This window comes from Rhea americana, unplaced genomic scaffold, assembly GCF_003343005.1.
Source record: "Rhea americana isolate MKP2758 unplaced genomic scaffold, rheAme1 scaffold_99, whole genome shotgun sequence".
Taxonomy (NCBI): domain Eukaryota; kingdom Metazoa; phylum Chordata; class Aves; order Rheiformes; family Rheidae; genus Rhea; species Rhea americana.
In genome coordinates, this window is record NW_028187188.1 from 1,747,797 (window position 1) to 1,766,983 (window position 19,187).

General features: G+C 38.2%; 1 protein-coding gene across 7 annotated transcripts in view; it reads right to left on the reverse strand.

Annotated features, from left to right (window-relative positions):
- MANBA (mannosidase beta) overlaps positions 1-19,187 on the reverse strand; it is a 45,199-nt gene that overhangs the window by 14,236 nt on the left and 11,776 nt on the right. For all 7 annotated transcript variants that reach the window (XM_085325671.1, XM_085325667.1, XM_085325668.1 and 4 more), the window contains 7 exons: positions 16,638-16,789; positions 15,424-15,541; positions 12,421-12,507; positions 11,694-11,861; positions 8,576-8,794; positions 6,726-6,890; positions 4,820-4,964 (listed from right to left, as the gene is read on the reverse strand). In XM_085325671.1, the coding sequence (XP_085181797.1) occupies positions 4,820-4,964; positions 6,726-6,890; positions 8,576-8,794; positions 11,694-11,861; positions 12,421-12,507; positions 15,424-15,541; positions 16,638-16,789 (1,054 nt within the window). The remainder of the gene's footprint in view (positions 1-4,819; positions 4,965-6,725; positions 6,891-8,575; positions 8,795-11,693; positions 11,862-12,420; positions 12,508-15,423; positions 15,542-16,637; positions 16,790-19,187) is intronic.

Below are 19,187 nucleotides of genomic sequence, written 5' to 3' on the forward strand. Positions count from 1 at the left end.
AATATTTCCAGTAAGATGCTTTTGCTGTAACCAATCATCTCTACTGTACCTGGATTTGGTACCTGGATTAAGCTCTTGGGACTTTTCAAATACCTCATTATTCACAGCTTCATCCAGAGTGATGTAGGTCTTTAAGGGTATGTCTGTGGCTTTCACAGGCAGACCTGAACATGCTTGGCCTGTGCACCACACAGATGGAGTGAACTTTGTGGCGAGCACTGGCTCAGCACCTCCCACGTCACCTTGTTTTCTCACAACCAGCCTGGTTGGTGAAGAGACAAGAAAAGCTTGTATCTGCCTGCAAGTGTTCATACAAAGGTCAGCTGTGCCACAAGATCAGACGGCTGCCAAAAAACAACACAGGCRTTGGAGTTAATTGTACTACAGCAAACTGCAGAGATGAAATCTGAAAGAATACTCCAGGAGTGCTTGCTGAATTTCTTTAAGGTACAGATCATTTGTACATTAGTGCAGTGTACACTAACAGAACCACGCCCTTGCATCCCAAGGACAACCACTGGCAGAAAGCCTTGGTGGTCTAAAAGGACATCTCCTCCAAAATCAAGAAATGCTACCAAATTACTTTTCAGGGTCTTGAAATCTGAGAAGATGAGAAATTTGGATTGGGCATGGCAGTCACAGGGCAGGATCTGATCTAGAAAACAAAAGCGATGGGCTTTGTCTGAGAAAGRGCACTGTGCCTAACCTCAAGCTTTGGGAGGGGCTGATCTTTCTAAGGCCCTCAGGATTGCCACAAGACTCAGGAATTTCAGTTGTCAGCACAGTAGATGTTCTTCCCTGCAGGCCTCAGGGGAAGCAGCCTACCACGAGCTCAGACTAGATACCCAGCACAGGCTGAGGTTTCAGTGCTTTCTGACTAGCTTAATTTACATGATAAAAATCTAGGCTTAAATATGAAAACAAATAATACAACTGCAATAGAGCAGTTTCTGTTACTTAGTTTAATATAAAGTCTAATTTCTCTGCTAATGGACTCTATCCTGAATTTTCATTGTGCCTTGACTTCAGAATGGATTACGCAGCCACACTACGGTAGTTACTGGAGGGAAAGACAGAAGTTCACCTACCTAGGTGGCAAAGAGAGAGCTCCTCAAAAAACTTGAAAGGTGAGGAAAACATCTTGGGAAAAGGGAGTAAGTTTGACATTACACTTCTCCAGGGGAAAATAAAAATCACAAACACAAACAAAAGCAAGCAAACCACACACTTAGAACTTAAAAACTTTTTGCCATTTCAAAACTCATTTTAGGGTTCAACTACTCCAGCTATTGTTTGGGGATGTTTGCAAACACTAGTTGTCTTCTAACATAAAATCAAGTTATTTTAAARGGTTAGTATTTCCCCTCCCCAAAAGCCTACCGCCATTTTGAAGAATAGAGTTTAACTGCTGGAGCAGTTTCACAAAAGAAGGGACTTCTAAAGATATTTTTTCCGGCAATAGGATCTTAGTAATACAATTGTCAAAGTAGCTTGAGACAGCAGAGAGAATGGAAGCCCATTCATAAAAAAGTCATATTTTTCAGCATAATTGTTGTCTTGATTTCCTTGAAACCAAAGTCACATTTCTTGATTTAAAAATAAGCAAGCTATGTATGAAACATTTCCCTCCTGCCATGTATGAAAGTAAGAAATCTGGAGATGGAGTAGCCATCATGAGAAATTTCTGAGTTTAAACTTTCCTGTTACAGACATGAATGCCCACAGGCAACAGTCAAAAGTTATTTAAAACAACTCTAGGATRGTTTCTTCCTCCTCCTCCTTCCCCAACATTTAAAGGAATTCTTAAAGAAATCCAAAGTTCTCCAAATTCTTCCTGATAATAACATGCAGAGTGGGATCTGCACTCTGCAATACCAGACTTCAAAACATGAAACTAAAATTGAGTTTGTCATGAGACACCAGTACCCTGGCTGCTGACTGTTCCCTGAAGCCTTCTACACCGATAGCTGGAGTGAGAACAAACAGTTCTCCTTGCTGGAATGGATTTTAAATTAATCACTTCACACCATTAAATGTAACCTGAGAAACATGCTGCTCGTTCTCTCCTCACATCAGTCTCACGAATGGAAGTCTATTATTCTCCCTATTAGGGAGCCCATGGTTTCAGCTCACTGGGGGGTTCTAAATACTGAATTCGCAATAAAAGCCAGTTATCTACTCACGGGAATCTCACCACAACTGAGCAGGGTACCTCAAGGTGACGCTTCCCATGGAGAGTGGTAAATTGCCAAGTGCGTTACAGGGCTCTACCAAAACACACTGAACAGAAGCTGAAGCATTSGACATAGTGCCTGGTTGCAGAGCCAGTTGTGCTAACCGGCAAYCCCGCTGTGGTAAAACCTGTTTAGTTCTGAACTGAAGGCAGGAATACAAAAATAGGAGTGCTGTGCTGTGTTTTCATTCAATTCCGAGAAAGCTAAAGGTAAGTTAAAATGAGATATATTTGCTACCTTCACCCTCCYCATTTCATTAAGAAACACTTCCGCTTCATACGGGAAATGATGTAAACCCTTCCAWGGCTCCACTTAGGAAGTAACAGATTTAAGTAAGAGAAGAGTTCATCAGTGATGCTACTATGCCATCTAACGAGATGCAGAAATGTGTTTTTGAGGTGTAAATAAAACTAATTTCTCTGAAGTTTTGCATAAATTTCAGCTATTAGCATTTCAAAAATCCCTCTATCACACTGCCTAATTAAATGAATATTAAACCCTTCCTCATTCCACTGAGGGAATAAAATGAAACAAAGGGACAGCTGTATCTCTGCTGAGCATCCTTTCTGTAACTAACTTCAACAACTTATGAATAATTCAAGTATTTTATATATTTCCTACAATGATGTCAGCTCTGTACTTAAAAAGGCATTTATGGTCTTCACAATTACTTCATCTATCAGTACACCTGACTTTACAAAGAGACATTTTTCCAAGTATCTTTTTCCTTTGAAGCACTTAAAGTCTAAGAGCATCAGTCATTTACTAGAATCATAAAAAAAAGAGATACTGCATTTCCCAATACAACTCCATAAAGTCCAGAAACATAAGTATTATAACTGGACCACTGTCTTAAAGGCTTAAATAAAACAGCCTTTTATTTCTAGTGATTTATTTTGCTTTGTTGGTGGTACATGCTATGCTTGGATGAATGCAAAAAATGGGAGATGGACAAACAGCTCCCAAAGAAGAAAAAAGGAAAGGAGGGAGAGGGTGGAGAAGGTTAAGTTGCTAAAACAAAGCCAAATGGCATTTTGTTCCAGGGACAGATTCAGAACTTCAAACTAACAATTAGCTTTTTCTAGACCCCTCATATTTCTTCAAATGTGAAAACCTTAAATAAATATAACATCTTAGAAAACAGRCTATGTAAAAAGTAACTAACACTGAAATGAAGAGAATCTACTCAAGTCCTATACAACTGACATAGAACGGTTTCTCCATTTCACAATGACTTCCAGACAAAACGGAGACATGAAACATAGCCACTTCCCTCATACCACATATTCCTTCCCTATTTCTTATTGCCTAAGAAAGTTTTCCCTTCATATGCCTGATTACTCCATTTTGGTGTTCTAAAATGAATATATACAAATGGAGCTATCACATGTAGCTTAGCTAGACAGTGTATTAGCAGAATAATTTAGTCGCAAATAGTGATTCACCTCACCTGACACTGGCTGTTTAATAAGTCAGGCAAAAAGCTAAGCTCATCATCTTGTCTTTTCCTGTAAGGAACTTCTCAGGAGAAAGAATTCTATGCTAGGTGAGAGGTGTCATATGAGGTTTTTCAAAAATTAAATTTGACATAGGGAAAATAACTCATCTCACTTATTAGACAGCTGTGAACATGATGAATCACACACTGGAGATAACCRTCTCTCTAGACTGACTACCGAAGAAATCAAGATACCTTGCCTTTAGACACTATCATCCCACTCAAAACAGCATTGGAGTTCCACAGGATTTTGACAACACACTACTGCTAACTGAGGGGAAATGTTTTTATCATTTCACCTTGTCAGGAGGGTCTGGAAATTAAAGTTTTGGGGATTATGGMAAGCATAACTAAACATATAAGCTCTTCATATTATCCTCTTATCCTACTAGCCCTCTTTCTATTTTCATCCAGGGTGACATGGCACACACATGCATCTGCACAGCACAGTCAATAAATATAAATCAGGCATTTCTAGGACAGGCTCTTTTGGAAACAGAATAATTCTTAGAAATGTCCAATTTTAGAATAACTCTTCCAAAAAAAAATACAAAGCTTCTCTGAAAAATCCATCACATTGTTTCAGGAAGATCAAGTTCTACATAACAAAGSAATGGCAGTTGAAAGTTCACCTTACAATGAGCATCTACCCTTAACCATCACTGCTTCCCAATAGGTAGCTCTGTCTCTCTTCAAGAATGTTATTTCCTTAGGGAAAGTGAGAATACTGTTTAAACAAAAGTTAAAGAAGTTAGAATTACAAGCAATTTTAAATTTCCTGAACGAGACCTTTCTAAAAATGGCTGTGCTAGTGGCACTAAATTTGGACTTAAACAGAAAAAGTCCCATGGAAAAATAATTGCTTTGTTCTTCACCCTTTTTCATTTCCACAAACTATCCAGAGAATCCTGTAAAACACTTTTCTGGAATGTATTTCTAAAGGATGGATAGAAACATGTGCAAAGCTTACAATGCTACCCCAAGAGAATGCAGAGCCTTACTTCTTATTCTGATATTTCCAGCAAAGGAAAAGAAAAACAAGCCTGATATGTGGTGCATCTTACTTCACAACTGTTGTAAAACTTACCCAAGGAAGCCCACGAAGGTGCCTGCCAGATGTCATTGAGCTGCCAATACAGTGCTCCCATTGTGTGTCCTTCTCCCTTGATTATCTCACTTTGACTAGAACGATAGAATTCAGTTTCTGTCTTTATACACTGGGCCTGCATCACCTGGGTCAACAAATACATTTTAAAAAAAAATTCAGTGTACTTTGCTTTCAAATCACATGTATATGTTTACAGAAAACACAGAGTTCTCAGTATCAGCATGTAACTTCAAACTCCAGCCCTGAAGACTACATGCAAGCAATGCAGCAGGCTTGTGGTTGTGTGGGATCTCTTCCTAGCAACTCCTAAAAGCTTTACAAGCAGTATCCTTAGAGAAACTCTGGAGGGGCCACTCCTACCTTCCCTTCAGTGGAGACCACAGTGCAACAGAGTCTGTCTGTGAAAGGTAAAGGGAAGGTGGGTAGGGGAAACACACTCAAGACCTGCAAGATGATACGCTGCACTACTTCCTGCATTCRTTACCATGCAGATAGTGTAAAGCCTCCATTTTTAATCATACCAAGTCCTATACTCTGAACATACAACACATCCCCAGTACACGGTCAGAACTGTGTAGCTGCAGAACGACTCCTTTTCACCTGCACTCCTACTTCTCTCTTTCTCCACACCTTGACTGTAAAAAACACTTCCCARAATTTCTCACTGGTCAAGCTCTCAGCAGAAGCCAAGTAAGCAGTGCCCAATACGAAAAGGGCAATAAAAGAAAAATTAAGTTAGTTTCTTCAGAAAGCATATTACTATACTCACCCCAAAATGAAGGGAAAAGTTATTCTTTAAGCCAGCCCAAAAGGTACGGTTAACACTTCTAGTTAACTACTGGAGCCAAATTTACTCTCCTTATCTTTTCTGCTATCCTTATTTTGGGATCTTTAAACTGTTTAATCTGTCACTAAGGTCTTGACAGACTTAACCCTGCAAAACCCTCAGAGCTTTTTGGGTCAGGACCTCACAGCACAAGTTTTATCCCTGCCTTCAATTTCACAGCATCATATGCCCTTGTTCCTTTGTCGCCAGTGCTTTAATTCTTCAGTTGTTTTGTTTTTATATAAAAACTTGATGATGGTAGCTCTCAAACTTCAGAATTTTGTGTGGAGTTATTGCTACCAAGGGTGCTTCTGAAATTCTTGGGACAGAAAATAACAGCAGTTTAAACTTAACAGCATTTAAAAAGTTACTTAATTTAAAAGCCACATAGAAATCGTGAAGGAAGAAACAAGCGTGAAGCAAGCGAATGCTTCAGATGAAGAGCAAAATATAATCTACTGATCCAAAAAACCCAAAATATTCCATAAAACATCGATATTCAAGTCCTTAATAGAAAAGGAACCTTCCAATAGTCTCCTCCACAGAGAACTTCATTCTCTAGAAATAATTTTCTTTAAAAAAGCTGGTGTACTCCTTGTGGCAAAAATAGAACAGTAAGCCTAGAAAGGTCACATTAAGAGCAAAACACATCCAGCCTAGAAGAATGATACAGAGTAGCTCTACGAAGAGCTGTGCACCAAGAAGCTCCAGCTCATCCCCACATCCCCCATCAACTTTATGAGTGAGCACAGGAAACYAGGGTAGCATATGCAGCCAGACAGACCTGCTCCCAGTTTGGCCAGTTTCTGGGAAATGCAGGCATGAGGCTTTCCCTGAAAAGTATTCCAGTCCTTCTGCAAGAAAAGTTAGAGTCTCCTGTCAATAAGTGAGGAATGCAAGCTTGTTCCAAATTAAACTAGATTCTCCAGTTCTTAAGGCACAAACTGTTTCTGTATGACTACACATTATTTAACAGAACAGACTCTGTTTTAAACTGCTGATAGTATCTATTGTAACAAGTATTGACAGCTACTTCAGTATTGAAGACCCTGCTGTTACCTGAGTCAGGTAAATCATATCTTTGAACTTTTTAATGGGATCTGCGCTCTGGGGAAGCCTGAAATGACGTTCAATCTGTTGAATCATTTCATCATTGCCATTTTCATGGTGCTGTCGATGGAGAGAAAAATTGCTTGTATAGGACCAGTCCTCTGCAGAAGAAACCTTTTTGCAAACATGAAAGAAAGATCAGAATGAAAAGGCAAAYTGTCCTCTTGGTGACTGGCAGAATATTCAGGAAAAGATATTCATTACAGTCTGCTTCCATCATCCAAAAATACTAAAGTCAGTGATACATTTCTATAGTGCCTTTTGTACAAGAGCTTTGAGTCAGTACCACCCTYCTCTTACACCTCCTTGCATGAGCAAGTGAAAACAGACAGTGCTTTTGTACCAGCAAGAGTAACTTTTAGCTCAGTGGCACTTATTTGTCCTAAGGTTAAGTTTGGCCAAGGGCCTCAAAGGTTTGTTTTGGTTCATTAGAAAAATCAAAACTACTCTAAATTAGGACAAAAGAACCTCCGTTTCTAGTCAAACTCATTTAGACATAATCTTGCATATTTAGTACCTCAGAAGATAAAGAGTCAGTGCTCCTTCCAGGATTAAGAAGTTTCAGAGGCTAACAGGGCTAAAGATTCTAGCRATACGTATTTAAAACCTGCTGCAACAATTTGCCTCTGAAAAAAAGTGTTCATGAAATAGTGTTTTTTAACTAAGAATAACTATCCAGTATAACTTACATAGCCATTACTGTTTAGCTTTCATTATAATTACAACTTCTATAAAAATCTTTTTATTCAAATTTGTTCCTTTTCAGGCTGGATAGACTGAATAATTTTCATTGCTGTTAATACAGACGAAAATACTAATTATGTTTTAGGAAAAGATAACATACTTTGTCCAGTAAATTGAAAGGAATATGCTGAACTCCATTTAAATAACTGCGCATGAATCGCAACATGATAGTCATCTCCGACTGAACAAATGGACAAATAGCACAACTCTGCACCAACTAGATAAATAAGGTAGAATATGCAATATCTAAATTGAATAGGAAACAAAACACTTAATTTTTTTTTTGTTTTAAACATGAGTTGAGAAATTGGTAAAAATGATTTAAAAAAATCAATACATTTTAGAATTTAGCTCAATTCAGCATGTGTTGGGTTTCTTTCATTTCTAAATGCACACACACTCTTAAAAACAGTCCATGAAATCAGATGTTAGGGAATCACTACCAAGCTATATATTAAACAGAATTAATTTTAAAGTTACTTGTGTCATAATACAGCCTCGTTTACCTGGCACAACCACCTGCTTTTTACTGTAGTGAGTCACAATACTCATATGCTTTAGCATGCATCCAACAGAGGAGAAAGCCATGTGTAAGAGGGGTAAATTCAGAACTATGTTAACAGTCATGGTTGAATAGTAAGTGCTTTAACTTTTCCATCAATATRAGCTTCTTCATCCAGGGAGCTCAAAAAAACCCTGTTATTTATCGGTTAAGAGGGGAGAAGCAATTTCTAAAATGTATGCAATTACAAGAAAATTGCAACTGTTCTCCGATATGCCTRTAATGGCAACTATAATAGAACGTGATTGATTGCATTAAAATTGGTTCCTCTTGCAACATGAAGGTAAATCTACTCAATATTAAGGAGGGAAACAGTTCAGCATCATTCCCCCCATACACGACTAAACACACCCCTATCGCACCTACATCTTACCAAAGGTAATAGCATATCATCCCAACTACAGTTGTGATGCTGTAGTTTGTTGGGATGTGATTCACTGCCCTCACTAAACGAGGACAGAAGGGACAGTAAGGTTTGGAGCCCCAGCCTTACCTTTTCCAGTGTACTGAAGGAAGGCCAGGACTGAAATCCATATTCTGATGCAAAACGAGTTTTAGGATACAATGTCCAGTTCCAGCAATCACTGCTGTAGTCATAAAAGTGAGTGTCACCATAGTGGGTATCGTAAGGATTTTGGGAGAGCCAGCCTTCTTTGACYGACTCCAAGCCATTTGTGGGACTGGATGCAATAAAAGGACGACTCTTATCTTCCTAGGATTAAATAGTAATAATAATAATAAAGATCAACAAAATCACAACCCCTTAAAGTGATTCATTTTTTCCTCATCTGAATATCTGGACTACATTTTGGAAAGGGAGGGGGATAGAGGGAGAATACGCCTTTGCCAAATTTCTGAGTCACCACCTAAGAAACATTCTCCTTTTGTATCCTGACATTCATCATCTTCACCTGCTTAATTAGTTTCTTATTCCTGTACTTGGAGGGTAGCTGGGTATAATATCACTTCCTCTGCTGTTCTGAGGGATTCTCTCTTCACATCAAGAGATTTTCTATCCTTACATGGTTCTAAATTCTTAATGAATGCTATTTAAAGCATGTCTCGTGAAAAATAAACTCAAAGACCATTAATATTTGAGTATTTGACTTCTTTCCTCTATGGAAAATTATAACTTCTGCAGTATTTTTGCAGTGATAAAACCATGATTTTCCATTTTCTTACCAGGCAGCTAACCTGAATTTAGTTCTAATGAAGCCAAGGCATTCTRCTAATAACGTTTACACGGTAGCATTGCAGTTTGTCATTCTGGTTGGCTCTACACGTTAAGCTAGATGGGACTATACAAAGGGTTACATTTCAAACCATTCAGAGTTGCAGGTATTTATATCCTCATTAGTATACTAAATCTTTTATCAGAATCCTACAAAGTACTGCAGGAATTCTTTTCAGGTATAATTCATTCAGTGCCCTACTTGTAGTGAAAGACAGACAGACAGACAGACAAGGTTTGAGCTTCCACAGTCATAAGTTACAGCAATTGGCTCTAATACAGCAAAGCACTTGGGCTTTTTTTTTTCGATACATAAATAATTAACAGCTGAAATAATTTTCTACAGGATATTCTGGATTCCCTGAAGTCTGCAGATCAGACTTGGAAGTCTTTGTTAGTGATACAGTCCAGTTCTGCTAGTAGTTACAGGTTCCCTCTGCTGGTCTGCATTACACAGAACCTTAGATTATGTCACTGTATGGTTCCTTCTGGCACTCAAAAACAGTTAATTTATGGGTTCAAAATAAAGGAGGGTCTCTTCTGAACAGCAACACTGCACAAGTGAATGATTACTAAAAACAACATCAAATCAAAACACCTCACTTTGCCATACATGCACTGGCAAGCAAACCCATGAAAAGTGATCACAGAAATGGCACATTGTACCTTTACAAATAACTTTGTTCAAAAAGCTGAAATAAACATCTATATCCCAGTTTAATATCTTGATTCTAAAACAGTATTAATATTTAGAATGCATAACTGTTCTCATACTAGTATTTTTAGAGACATTATATAAATATTTCAGAATAGTGGTCTTCTATATTAAACACTGCTGTTAAAATTTGCAAGAAAATACATCCAAGGGACCGAAAGACTGTCTCACTGCGCAGTATGGATGAACATGTACTATAACTGTAAAACAAAACCAAAGAATTAAATATACTAACAAGATATGAAGAATAGCAATTTAAAATGCAGATACTACTCAAGTTATTAGCCCTTTRAGTTTACTGACTCAGTAGTAGAGCAGAATCCTTCTCAGCAAGTTCTTTCAAAATCATGCCTCATTCTTATTGTTTCCCCAACCTCTATTTTTCTAGTAAGAAACGAGACTACTGAACTCTCAGAGTACAGCTACTTTGACAATGCCYGTAACCTGCAACAACAAGCGGTAACATCACTACCTATCATCTACATACTGATTGTCTGGCTTAGTGCAGGGAAACTTCTGGTCACAGGCCTCATGACATAAAACTTATCTCATCCTGAAAAGGACAGAGATTAGACTAGTATTATCATATTCTAAAGACAATAATGTCATGTTGTACAAGAGATACTGTGTAGAGAAAAGGCCACTTGTATTTTTAGTTTAAAAAAATACATACTTTCTTGCTACAGAGGTAAGTTCTAATAGGAGAAAATACGAGTTTCACAACATTTCACGTAGCTCTCAGCTAACAGGGGATTTCAAAACACTCACTTGTGGTTCAAGCACTATGGTCCTTAATCCCTATCTAGCTATGCAATGTCATTTTGGGATTTTCAAATCAGTTTCACTCTACATACACAAATAGAAATTAGTTAGAAGTAGATTCCATGAAATAAAGAAGAGCTGCAATACATCCATGAAGAGAAATAGAACTACAAAACTGCACAAATCACAGTGGACTTCATCATGGATTTCAGATGCTTCTGTCAGCATGACCACAGTTTAAACCTTGTCTCAAATATTTTATTTTGCCTTCCTATATTGTAGAAGATAATTAGCCTGTTCTTCCTCACAAAACAATAAAATGACCAAACAGTTCCGGAAGAACTGGGTTTAGTGCAGCTGTTCTTTTACCTGCTTAAACCAAATGCTTCAGTGAAATACTGGAAGAGCACACTGGAGAAATGTTGTCTTTCTGAAATTCTATTAAAGGCTATTAAAAGGCTTGAGGGTTGTTAGATCATTCTTTAGGTATCCTTAAACAAAATCATGTAAAGGAGATCTGATCATCTAAGTTAATTAATGAATGAGCAAAAAGTTTTTTGTCCAGTGGAAGCAAAGTCATTTGTGGAAGGGAAAAAACAGGAGGAAGAAGAAAAGCAAAATTCGCTAAATTTTCAGGTATTCTTAATATATTACAGAACAATAAAGACATTAAGTTCTTTTTTGGTTAGTTTACTTTGTGGATTAATCTTCAGTTTTAAAAACTCTTTAAATGAGCTTGGGAAGTGCAATTCCTCAATAATATGCTACATTTTGTTTCCTGAAAGGGTTTTTTTTAAAAAAAAAAAAAAAAAAAAAAAAGCCCACCACCCAAATAGCTCAAATTACAAACATTAAAACCTTCTGCCAAACCATATCTCCTCTTAGTTCCTTGAGATCACTTACAGCAAGAACTATTTCTCGGATGTTCTTCACATAAAGCATCACATAATCGCCAATATAGACTTCTCTCTCAGCATAAGGTATGGAGAACCAGTTGTTTGCAATTGCTGCTTCGTTTTCATTGTTGCCACTCCACAAAATAATTGATGGATGGGATTTCAACCGTCTTATCTGAAATACATATCACAGTTACAGAAGTCAAGTAAAATTACTTCCCCTAAAACAAACAAACTTTTATTACTACTTGAATTACAAGTCTGAGAGCCTGCCACTCATGTGTCATTCACACTGTTCACCATTTTCCCAGTTCCAAATCRGGCTCAAACATTTGTAATGTGCATTTATAAAAGATCCAAATTTTAACATACTGATGTACATCCACCATATATRCACCATTAGCTCCATCCCCATCTACTCAGCCCCATGCTAGCGGGCAATTCTGTGCTATGGCATCTAAAGAGCATTTGAGCTCAGTCTCTCAGTGAGTGCTCCTAATCAAACACCCATGAGAAGAAGGCAGTTTGGACATGAGGAGGGCCCATACATCTGCTTGGCTAACTACTCCTGTRAGCATGTTAAAGAGGTTTTAGCAAGGTAAAGGTTTTGTACATACTACCTAAATGTACACTAACAAATACCTTAAAGATTCTTGCAAACCTAAATCTTACAGTCMATCAATCAAAATTAGCTAATGGGAAACAGATCTTAAACACACACACAGACAACATACCTGATGAGTAACTTCTGCTCTTACTGATTCCAAGTAATTCTGATCAGCTGGATATAGTGCACACGCAAACATAAAATCCTGCCAAATCTACAGGGCAAAAGAAAGAAAATACAAAGATCTGTTAGCAAATCTTTTTCCATACTTGAACAATACATGATTTTCAGGAGGCACAATCCTTCGTTCAGGCAAAAATTACACTGTCTCAAAAAGAATGATGTTGAAATATTTGTTATACTTGAAAAGTATCACTAAAACAATCACATTCTCCACAGTGCTCCGTGTGGACAAACTTCATAGTGAYTTTTCTAAGTATTTTAGTTATAAACTATTTATACTGAGAAACCAAACCCTGCTAGCCTTCAGTGATCAGAGGAACATTTCTCAATAAGATAGATTTCAACAGTTTTCAACAGAATAGTTAGAATCCATGTTCTGCTCAAACATGGACGACAGATAGTYTCTAGTTGAAAAGAATAATTTACTGCTTATTTTACATGTTTAATAAAAAATCCCAAGAACTTAYTAAAAGGAATAATTCTTCTGATGTGCTACTGAGCACACTTAACAGAGCTCCAAGTGTACTTCCTAACAAAATACTTCCATAGCAAATTTGCAAGCTGGTGTTAAAGAGAACAGATCTTATCCATTTAGAGGGGCAGAAATAAACTAGATCCGCTAACAGCACAGTGATCACTCTTGTCAAAGAAATATCAAGTAGATACAGCTACAGAGAAACAAGCCTTTCAATCCATCAGTAAATGCCTTCATTTGTATCTTAAAGCATTACAAAAAAGAGGAAAAGAAGCAGCTTAATGAGACGGATAAGATTGTCAGTTTTACAGGTTCTATTTTTTTAATTTACATTTTTAGACAGACCTGGCTATCTTACAAATATTAATGGAAAGATCCCTTTGAGGAGCACATGAACACAAAGGGGTGAGTCTTCTCCAGCAGATTACACATTTCTGAACACTATACCACATAAATAAGGGAGAGAGCCAGCCAGATCCTCAAGCAGTTGTGTGCTTGCAGTAACAAAGCGCTTTTGCACGACACTTTCAGTGTACCATTCACTAAGAAAACTGAAGATAGGGAATATGTCAGTGGGAAGGAATGGATCCATTAATAATTGTAAAGGTCTAACAGGAAAAAGCAAAGCTATCACTAAAGATCTACTCAGAATCCTTCAGCAATTGTGTGCAGTCGAAATTCTCTGTATGAAAAGAAACTCTATTTCCTTCAGTGAATCATCGTTGTTATCCTTTAAGCACAGTTTGACTTAAAAGCATTTTTATGCCTTTGCAAGACCATCAGAAGAAACATAACCAAAAGCCTCTAACATTACGGTTTCCACCCTCCAGAATAAGAGTACAATTTCCAGCATCTTCTTGCTATTTTGGCTGCTAAATAAGATCTAAATCATGCATTGATCACTGCACAAGCGCTGATCTAAGTGGCCTACTTAGATGCCAAATGTCAAAAACAGAAGAACTAGAAGTACTCAGAGCCCTGAAAATCAGAGCACTCATTCTGGTGACTTAAATAGATGCAGTATCTTTTCTTTTTTCACCCACCAAGCACCTACAGCAGAAGGATACCAATTTTATGATTCCCTAGTTAAAAATCACAACATACTGTTTTCCTGGTTTTATGCTATAGAGCAAGACCAAATCCACTCCTTGGGATTTTAATAGCAGATGCAACTTAGTCTTCACTCATCTAGTCATCATTTCATCAAAACTTAYTAACATGTGCCTCCAAGCTCATATATTCAAATGTACTCATCTAGGATCATCAGTTTTTGCAGCAGGTGTTCCCCTTACGGCTACATTTATACTCAATTATAGCTTGTTCAAAATGTCCCTCTGGGTGAGGCCTTCTATACTTGGCCTCAGGCCAAGTTAAATGTTTTTTCTAGAAAGTTAGAGCAAAAACTTTTCAGCTATTTCTGTACAGAAGAAAATACTTTCAAAAAGAAATAAAACCCATTTCCACAGTAGGGAAAGCATGACCTGCTTCCTTCGTGCTTTGATTACTCAGAGCTGCCCRAAAGCACAGAATTCAAATACCACAGGCCTTAAATCCTTATTGAGGTCAGATTGCAAGGCCTCTGCTCCATCTGGGGCATATACTCAAGCACTCACAAGTTTCAGTAGGGCTGTTCTCACATGGATAAGCACCAAACATAGCTACAGGGCCACAGCTTGGCTGTGGGGGGATGGGAGGAGGGGAGGTGTATTGGCTTGAGAACAGCACCTCCCATGCCCTACACCCCCCATGCCCTACTACTCACTATTGGACTAAGTGTTTCAAGTCCCTGTTGACGTCTACTTCACGCCTACAATCTATAAAAGTTCTTATATTGTGCTCATCATTACAGTGTAATGATGTTCTGCATCAAGCGACTGGCTAGTATCAGTCCCTCAGTCATCCATTTTTTCTTTCATTCTCTCCCCATGAAGAAGGAAATGTAGAACCGGGGGAGAGGTACAGCACATAAAGAAGAGTTTTGGTCTGACAAGGGATAGGAGACATTGAGTTAAAGGCACAAGTCTGCCACTCTGATTCTGGGAAACATAAGAGATACAAGGGAAGACAGTAAGGAAGAAAGGGGATGAAGCTGAGATTGTGGGCTGGGAAGGGTGGTGGGAAAAAGGAATGAGCGTAGAGTTGCAGCTTTAGTTATAAGAGTAAAATTCAAGTTGGGGTTCTAATATAAAGACTCCAAAACATCACTGCTAGCTTCAACAGATCGACTCAGTAATGAGCAATTGCTCAAAAAACAAACAAAAACAGAGAAACAAAATTCCCACAAAAAATCAGGTTGATCTGACTTCTCAAGTTTCTACTCTATTATGTACTTTTGAAAGATAGTCAGAATTWATATATTAACTCTCCTACTTTGTTCATGGAGGGAATTTGTATTTACAATTTCTTGACATTTTTAAAATATCTTTTTAAAATATTTTTAAAATAGACTTTATTTTTATTTTTTTTTTTTACCATTATTCCAAGCTCATCACAAATATCATAAAATCCATCTTGCTCGTATATGCCTCCTCCCCAGACCCGGAGTGCATTCATGTTAGCATCTGCTGCAGACTTCAAGAGTAGCCTTAATCTGCCAAATACAAAAAAGATTATACAGGTTTTGTGAAACTACACCATTTAGAGGGKTCTTAAGATTATGTAACCTCGCCCCCCCCCCCAAAAAAAATAATAATAATAAAAAAAACAAGGTGTTCATCATTAGCGCAATCCAAAACTTAACTGCAACAGAAACAGCCCTTTTTGGATTCCTTCTAAACCTGCATGTCTGCACAGAGCTTGTAAAAAGCAATTTCTGTGCAGAAGCTGTTACTTGGTCCTGTTGCCACTTATGAAATAGATGGGGTGGCACACACAATTAAGTACTTTTACAGAAGTATCTGCAGGACCAGATTTAGAAATATTGTATTTTATTAATCAGATGTAGCTCTTTTCTCCTTAGTTACTACTTGCTTTAAATATCAATCACAAGTTCAAATTCTCTCAGACTTTTTCTAAACACATTCAGAAATCTGTACCTTCCACCCAAATTTCACAATACATAGTGAGAAAGGGGGAACAGGAGAAAGAATCTGGGGCTCTGAATCCCACCTTAAGGAATTCAGGCCCAATTAGTTCTTCTTTATTCATTCTGRCTGCCTCTAAATGTCATGCGGATGCATACTGAGGCATGCCCTGGTTTCCAGGTTCCCCAACCACCCAGAACAAGGAGTTAGTCAAAGTACAACGTGGCTTCCATCCCAGCTTCGGGGCACTGTGAGTGAAGTGTAAGGAAGCTGGAGCAAGACCGGAAGAGGAAAAGAGGCTAGTATGCACTTACAACTACCTGCACTAGATGGGCTGGGACACTGCTGAAAAGCACTTCCAGGTGCCCAGCCTCTGAGTACCAATGAGCACGTCCTAGGCACTAAGATGAGATAGCCTGAGGATCACCTCTAAAACAGCCTGAAATGCCAGTAGTCCTGCAGACAAGAAACACTTGAATGCTGCCTTAAACATCACTCAAATCTATTGATATTAATCAAGCCCCAACTCTGAGGCTACTGGACCACAATTAGCGTCTGACTTTGAAAGAAGTCCCAGCACTCAATACTATTTTTCCTTCAATAGAGAGTCAGGAGGAGATAAAGATGATTTTTTCTTCTTAGAGAACATCAAACATGACTTACTTGTCATAGGTCACTCTGTCCTGGAAAGAATCTGCCGGTATCCAGTTCGAGCCCTTGAAGAAAATGGGTCGGCCATTGATTCTGAAGTAGAAACTGAGACCCGGTGACCCAGGAATAGGCTCCTGAACAAGTTCTACTGTCCGAAAATAGGCCTGTGAAGACAGGAAACYGGGATTTAAAGCAAGCAAAAAGAGAAAGTTTCAGAAAAATCATGATGGAAGTAATTTATCTGAACACTAACAACTCAGAATACATCAAGGAATCAAGACATGGTTTCATCTCTAAATTTCCTGCTTGGTTAAAATGCACTGTAATAGAGCTAAAAATAATCCTACTGATAAACCCTATTCACTTCTGAAAGTTACTTTCCTATTTGGATACGAAAGAGACAGACAGTCAGAAAGAAAAAGGGAGAGAAAGCGTACACGGATGAGCATGTGTGCACATGTACGAGCAGACACAGCGCATGTCTGTTTGCTGCATTCAATCAAATGTTCAGCTGGGGACCAGTGAGAGAAATGCAGAGATTGCATTAGATTAAACATGGCATTCAATTTGCAATTCTCTCTTTATGGAATGAGACTGCAGGAACTTGAAGGTAAGTCTTTTCTCTGAATGCTTAGCTTGCAGTTCATCCAGCAAAAGCAAAGCGTGCTTCTTCTCTGTTCCCTGAAATGGCATCTTTTTAATAGGTAGGGCAATTAAAGGGAAAGAGATACGCATGCAAATACAAATGTTGGACATGAAGTGAAGGCCCCTCTGGCCATCACAGCTATATTTGAACAGCATGCTCAGGAGTAAGGTTTCACAGAGACCAGTTCAGCTAAACAACCATTAACTCTGTTTAAGGTGTTAAGTCATTCCAGACAAAGGCACAGCCACAAGAGAGCAGTTAGTTGACTGCAATAATACTTTGTACTGAATCCTTATTTGTAGACTTGTCTTTTCCACTTGTCCCAGGGCAGATGGAAAGCAGYTGCCATTTTAGGCACCTGTGCAGCTGCAAATTATTATGGAATGTCCCTCTTCCAGAGATATCCTGGGCTTTTCTCTTGTATCCTTACCTAGACTACGAACTTACCTAGATTGCAAAGAAAACTCTTTTTCCATGTGGTACCCATTACTCCTTACCACTGGGAGAAAGCTAGGAAATTAAAGAGAGGGGAGGGAAAGGGGGGGCAAATTTTAGCCAAAATACTCCAAACAACAAGTTTGGGCCTGGAGGGCAGGAACTTGGCTACCCTTAAAACTAGCAACCACTTTTCTCTCAAATGACTATTTGCTATCCTTTTTTGAAAAGGTCAGWTGTAGAGTACAGACAGCTCACTCTATCATAAGCTACAGTTGGAACAAGTAAATCAGACTAAAATTAACCTAATCGAGCACAAATGATATACTTGTCTTTAAGATGAAAATATAATTCTATATAACTCTAAATGCAATTATCTATTTTACACAGTAAACAAGGCTGAAGTTTAAAAGGGAACTGAGCAATCCCACAGCATGACTGTGTTTTTATATTTTCAGCTTATCGAAAATTATTTCCAGTGTTAGGAAAGGACAAAGAAAAATCACTGTTCTGCTTGATTCCTCTTTGGTGTTTCTTAGTCAAATGGACAATGATTAATTAAACTCCCACACAGAGGCAATGCACATGACCAACTAGATGCCTGAGTGGAGATTAGAGATCACTGACCACAGACTAACACCCTCTGCATCATGTCAATGACCAGAATACAGACACAGAAGGAAAAATCTGGGACTTGCCCCAAGTGCTAGTGTTTTACRGTATTGCCCAGGAACACCAGAGGATTACTGGCAAGCGGGGCTCAGCCTCTGTACTACTAAAGAAATTCCCAGTTAAAGCTTCTGGCTATGACTTTATTCCACATTATCCTGAGAAACAAACTTCAAATTAAACTATTCAAATGGGAAAAACACAGCAAAACAAAAAAGCCTGTCCAGGATGTTGGCCATATTCCATTTTATTTTGTCCTGCTACTCTCAAAACGAGTAGGTGTTTCCTCAGTTAAAGGTTCCCAGCATAGCTGGCTACAAACTAGCAGGCTACCCAGAGGTTTTCCCAAGTTAACATCTTGCAGACTACTCTAACATAGCAGAAACTAAGTGATTCCAAGCTAAGGACAGTAGGATATGAAACAAGACTTCAAGGGCAGAGGGGGAAGCATCTGAGTATCTTCTGTAGACTACGAAGTCCCTATGATCAAAACCCACAGTACTCTACGAAAGATCCTGATGTAACTGCCGAAGTGGAATCAATTAACTCCCTTATCACTGTATATGTTTCACATACTAAAAATGAAATTTTCCTTTTTTTCCTGCTTTATAGCTGCATTTCCTACAACCTGTTTTTCCAAGTGTAATATGTTATGTTTCTTTCTTTTTTTAAATTCCTTGTTTTGAAATTGTATCACTAATAATACTAGGAATTATTATTAGGACTTTTTTTTAAAAAAAAAAAAAGCCACTGGCTTTCTTACAATTTTTCACAAGAATTAATGTTACAAAGAATAGCAATTTCAGAAGCCT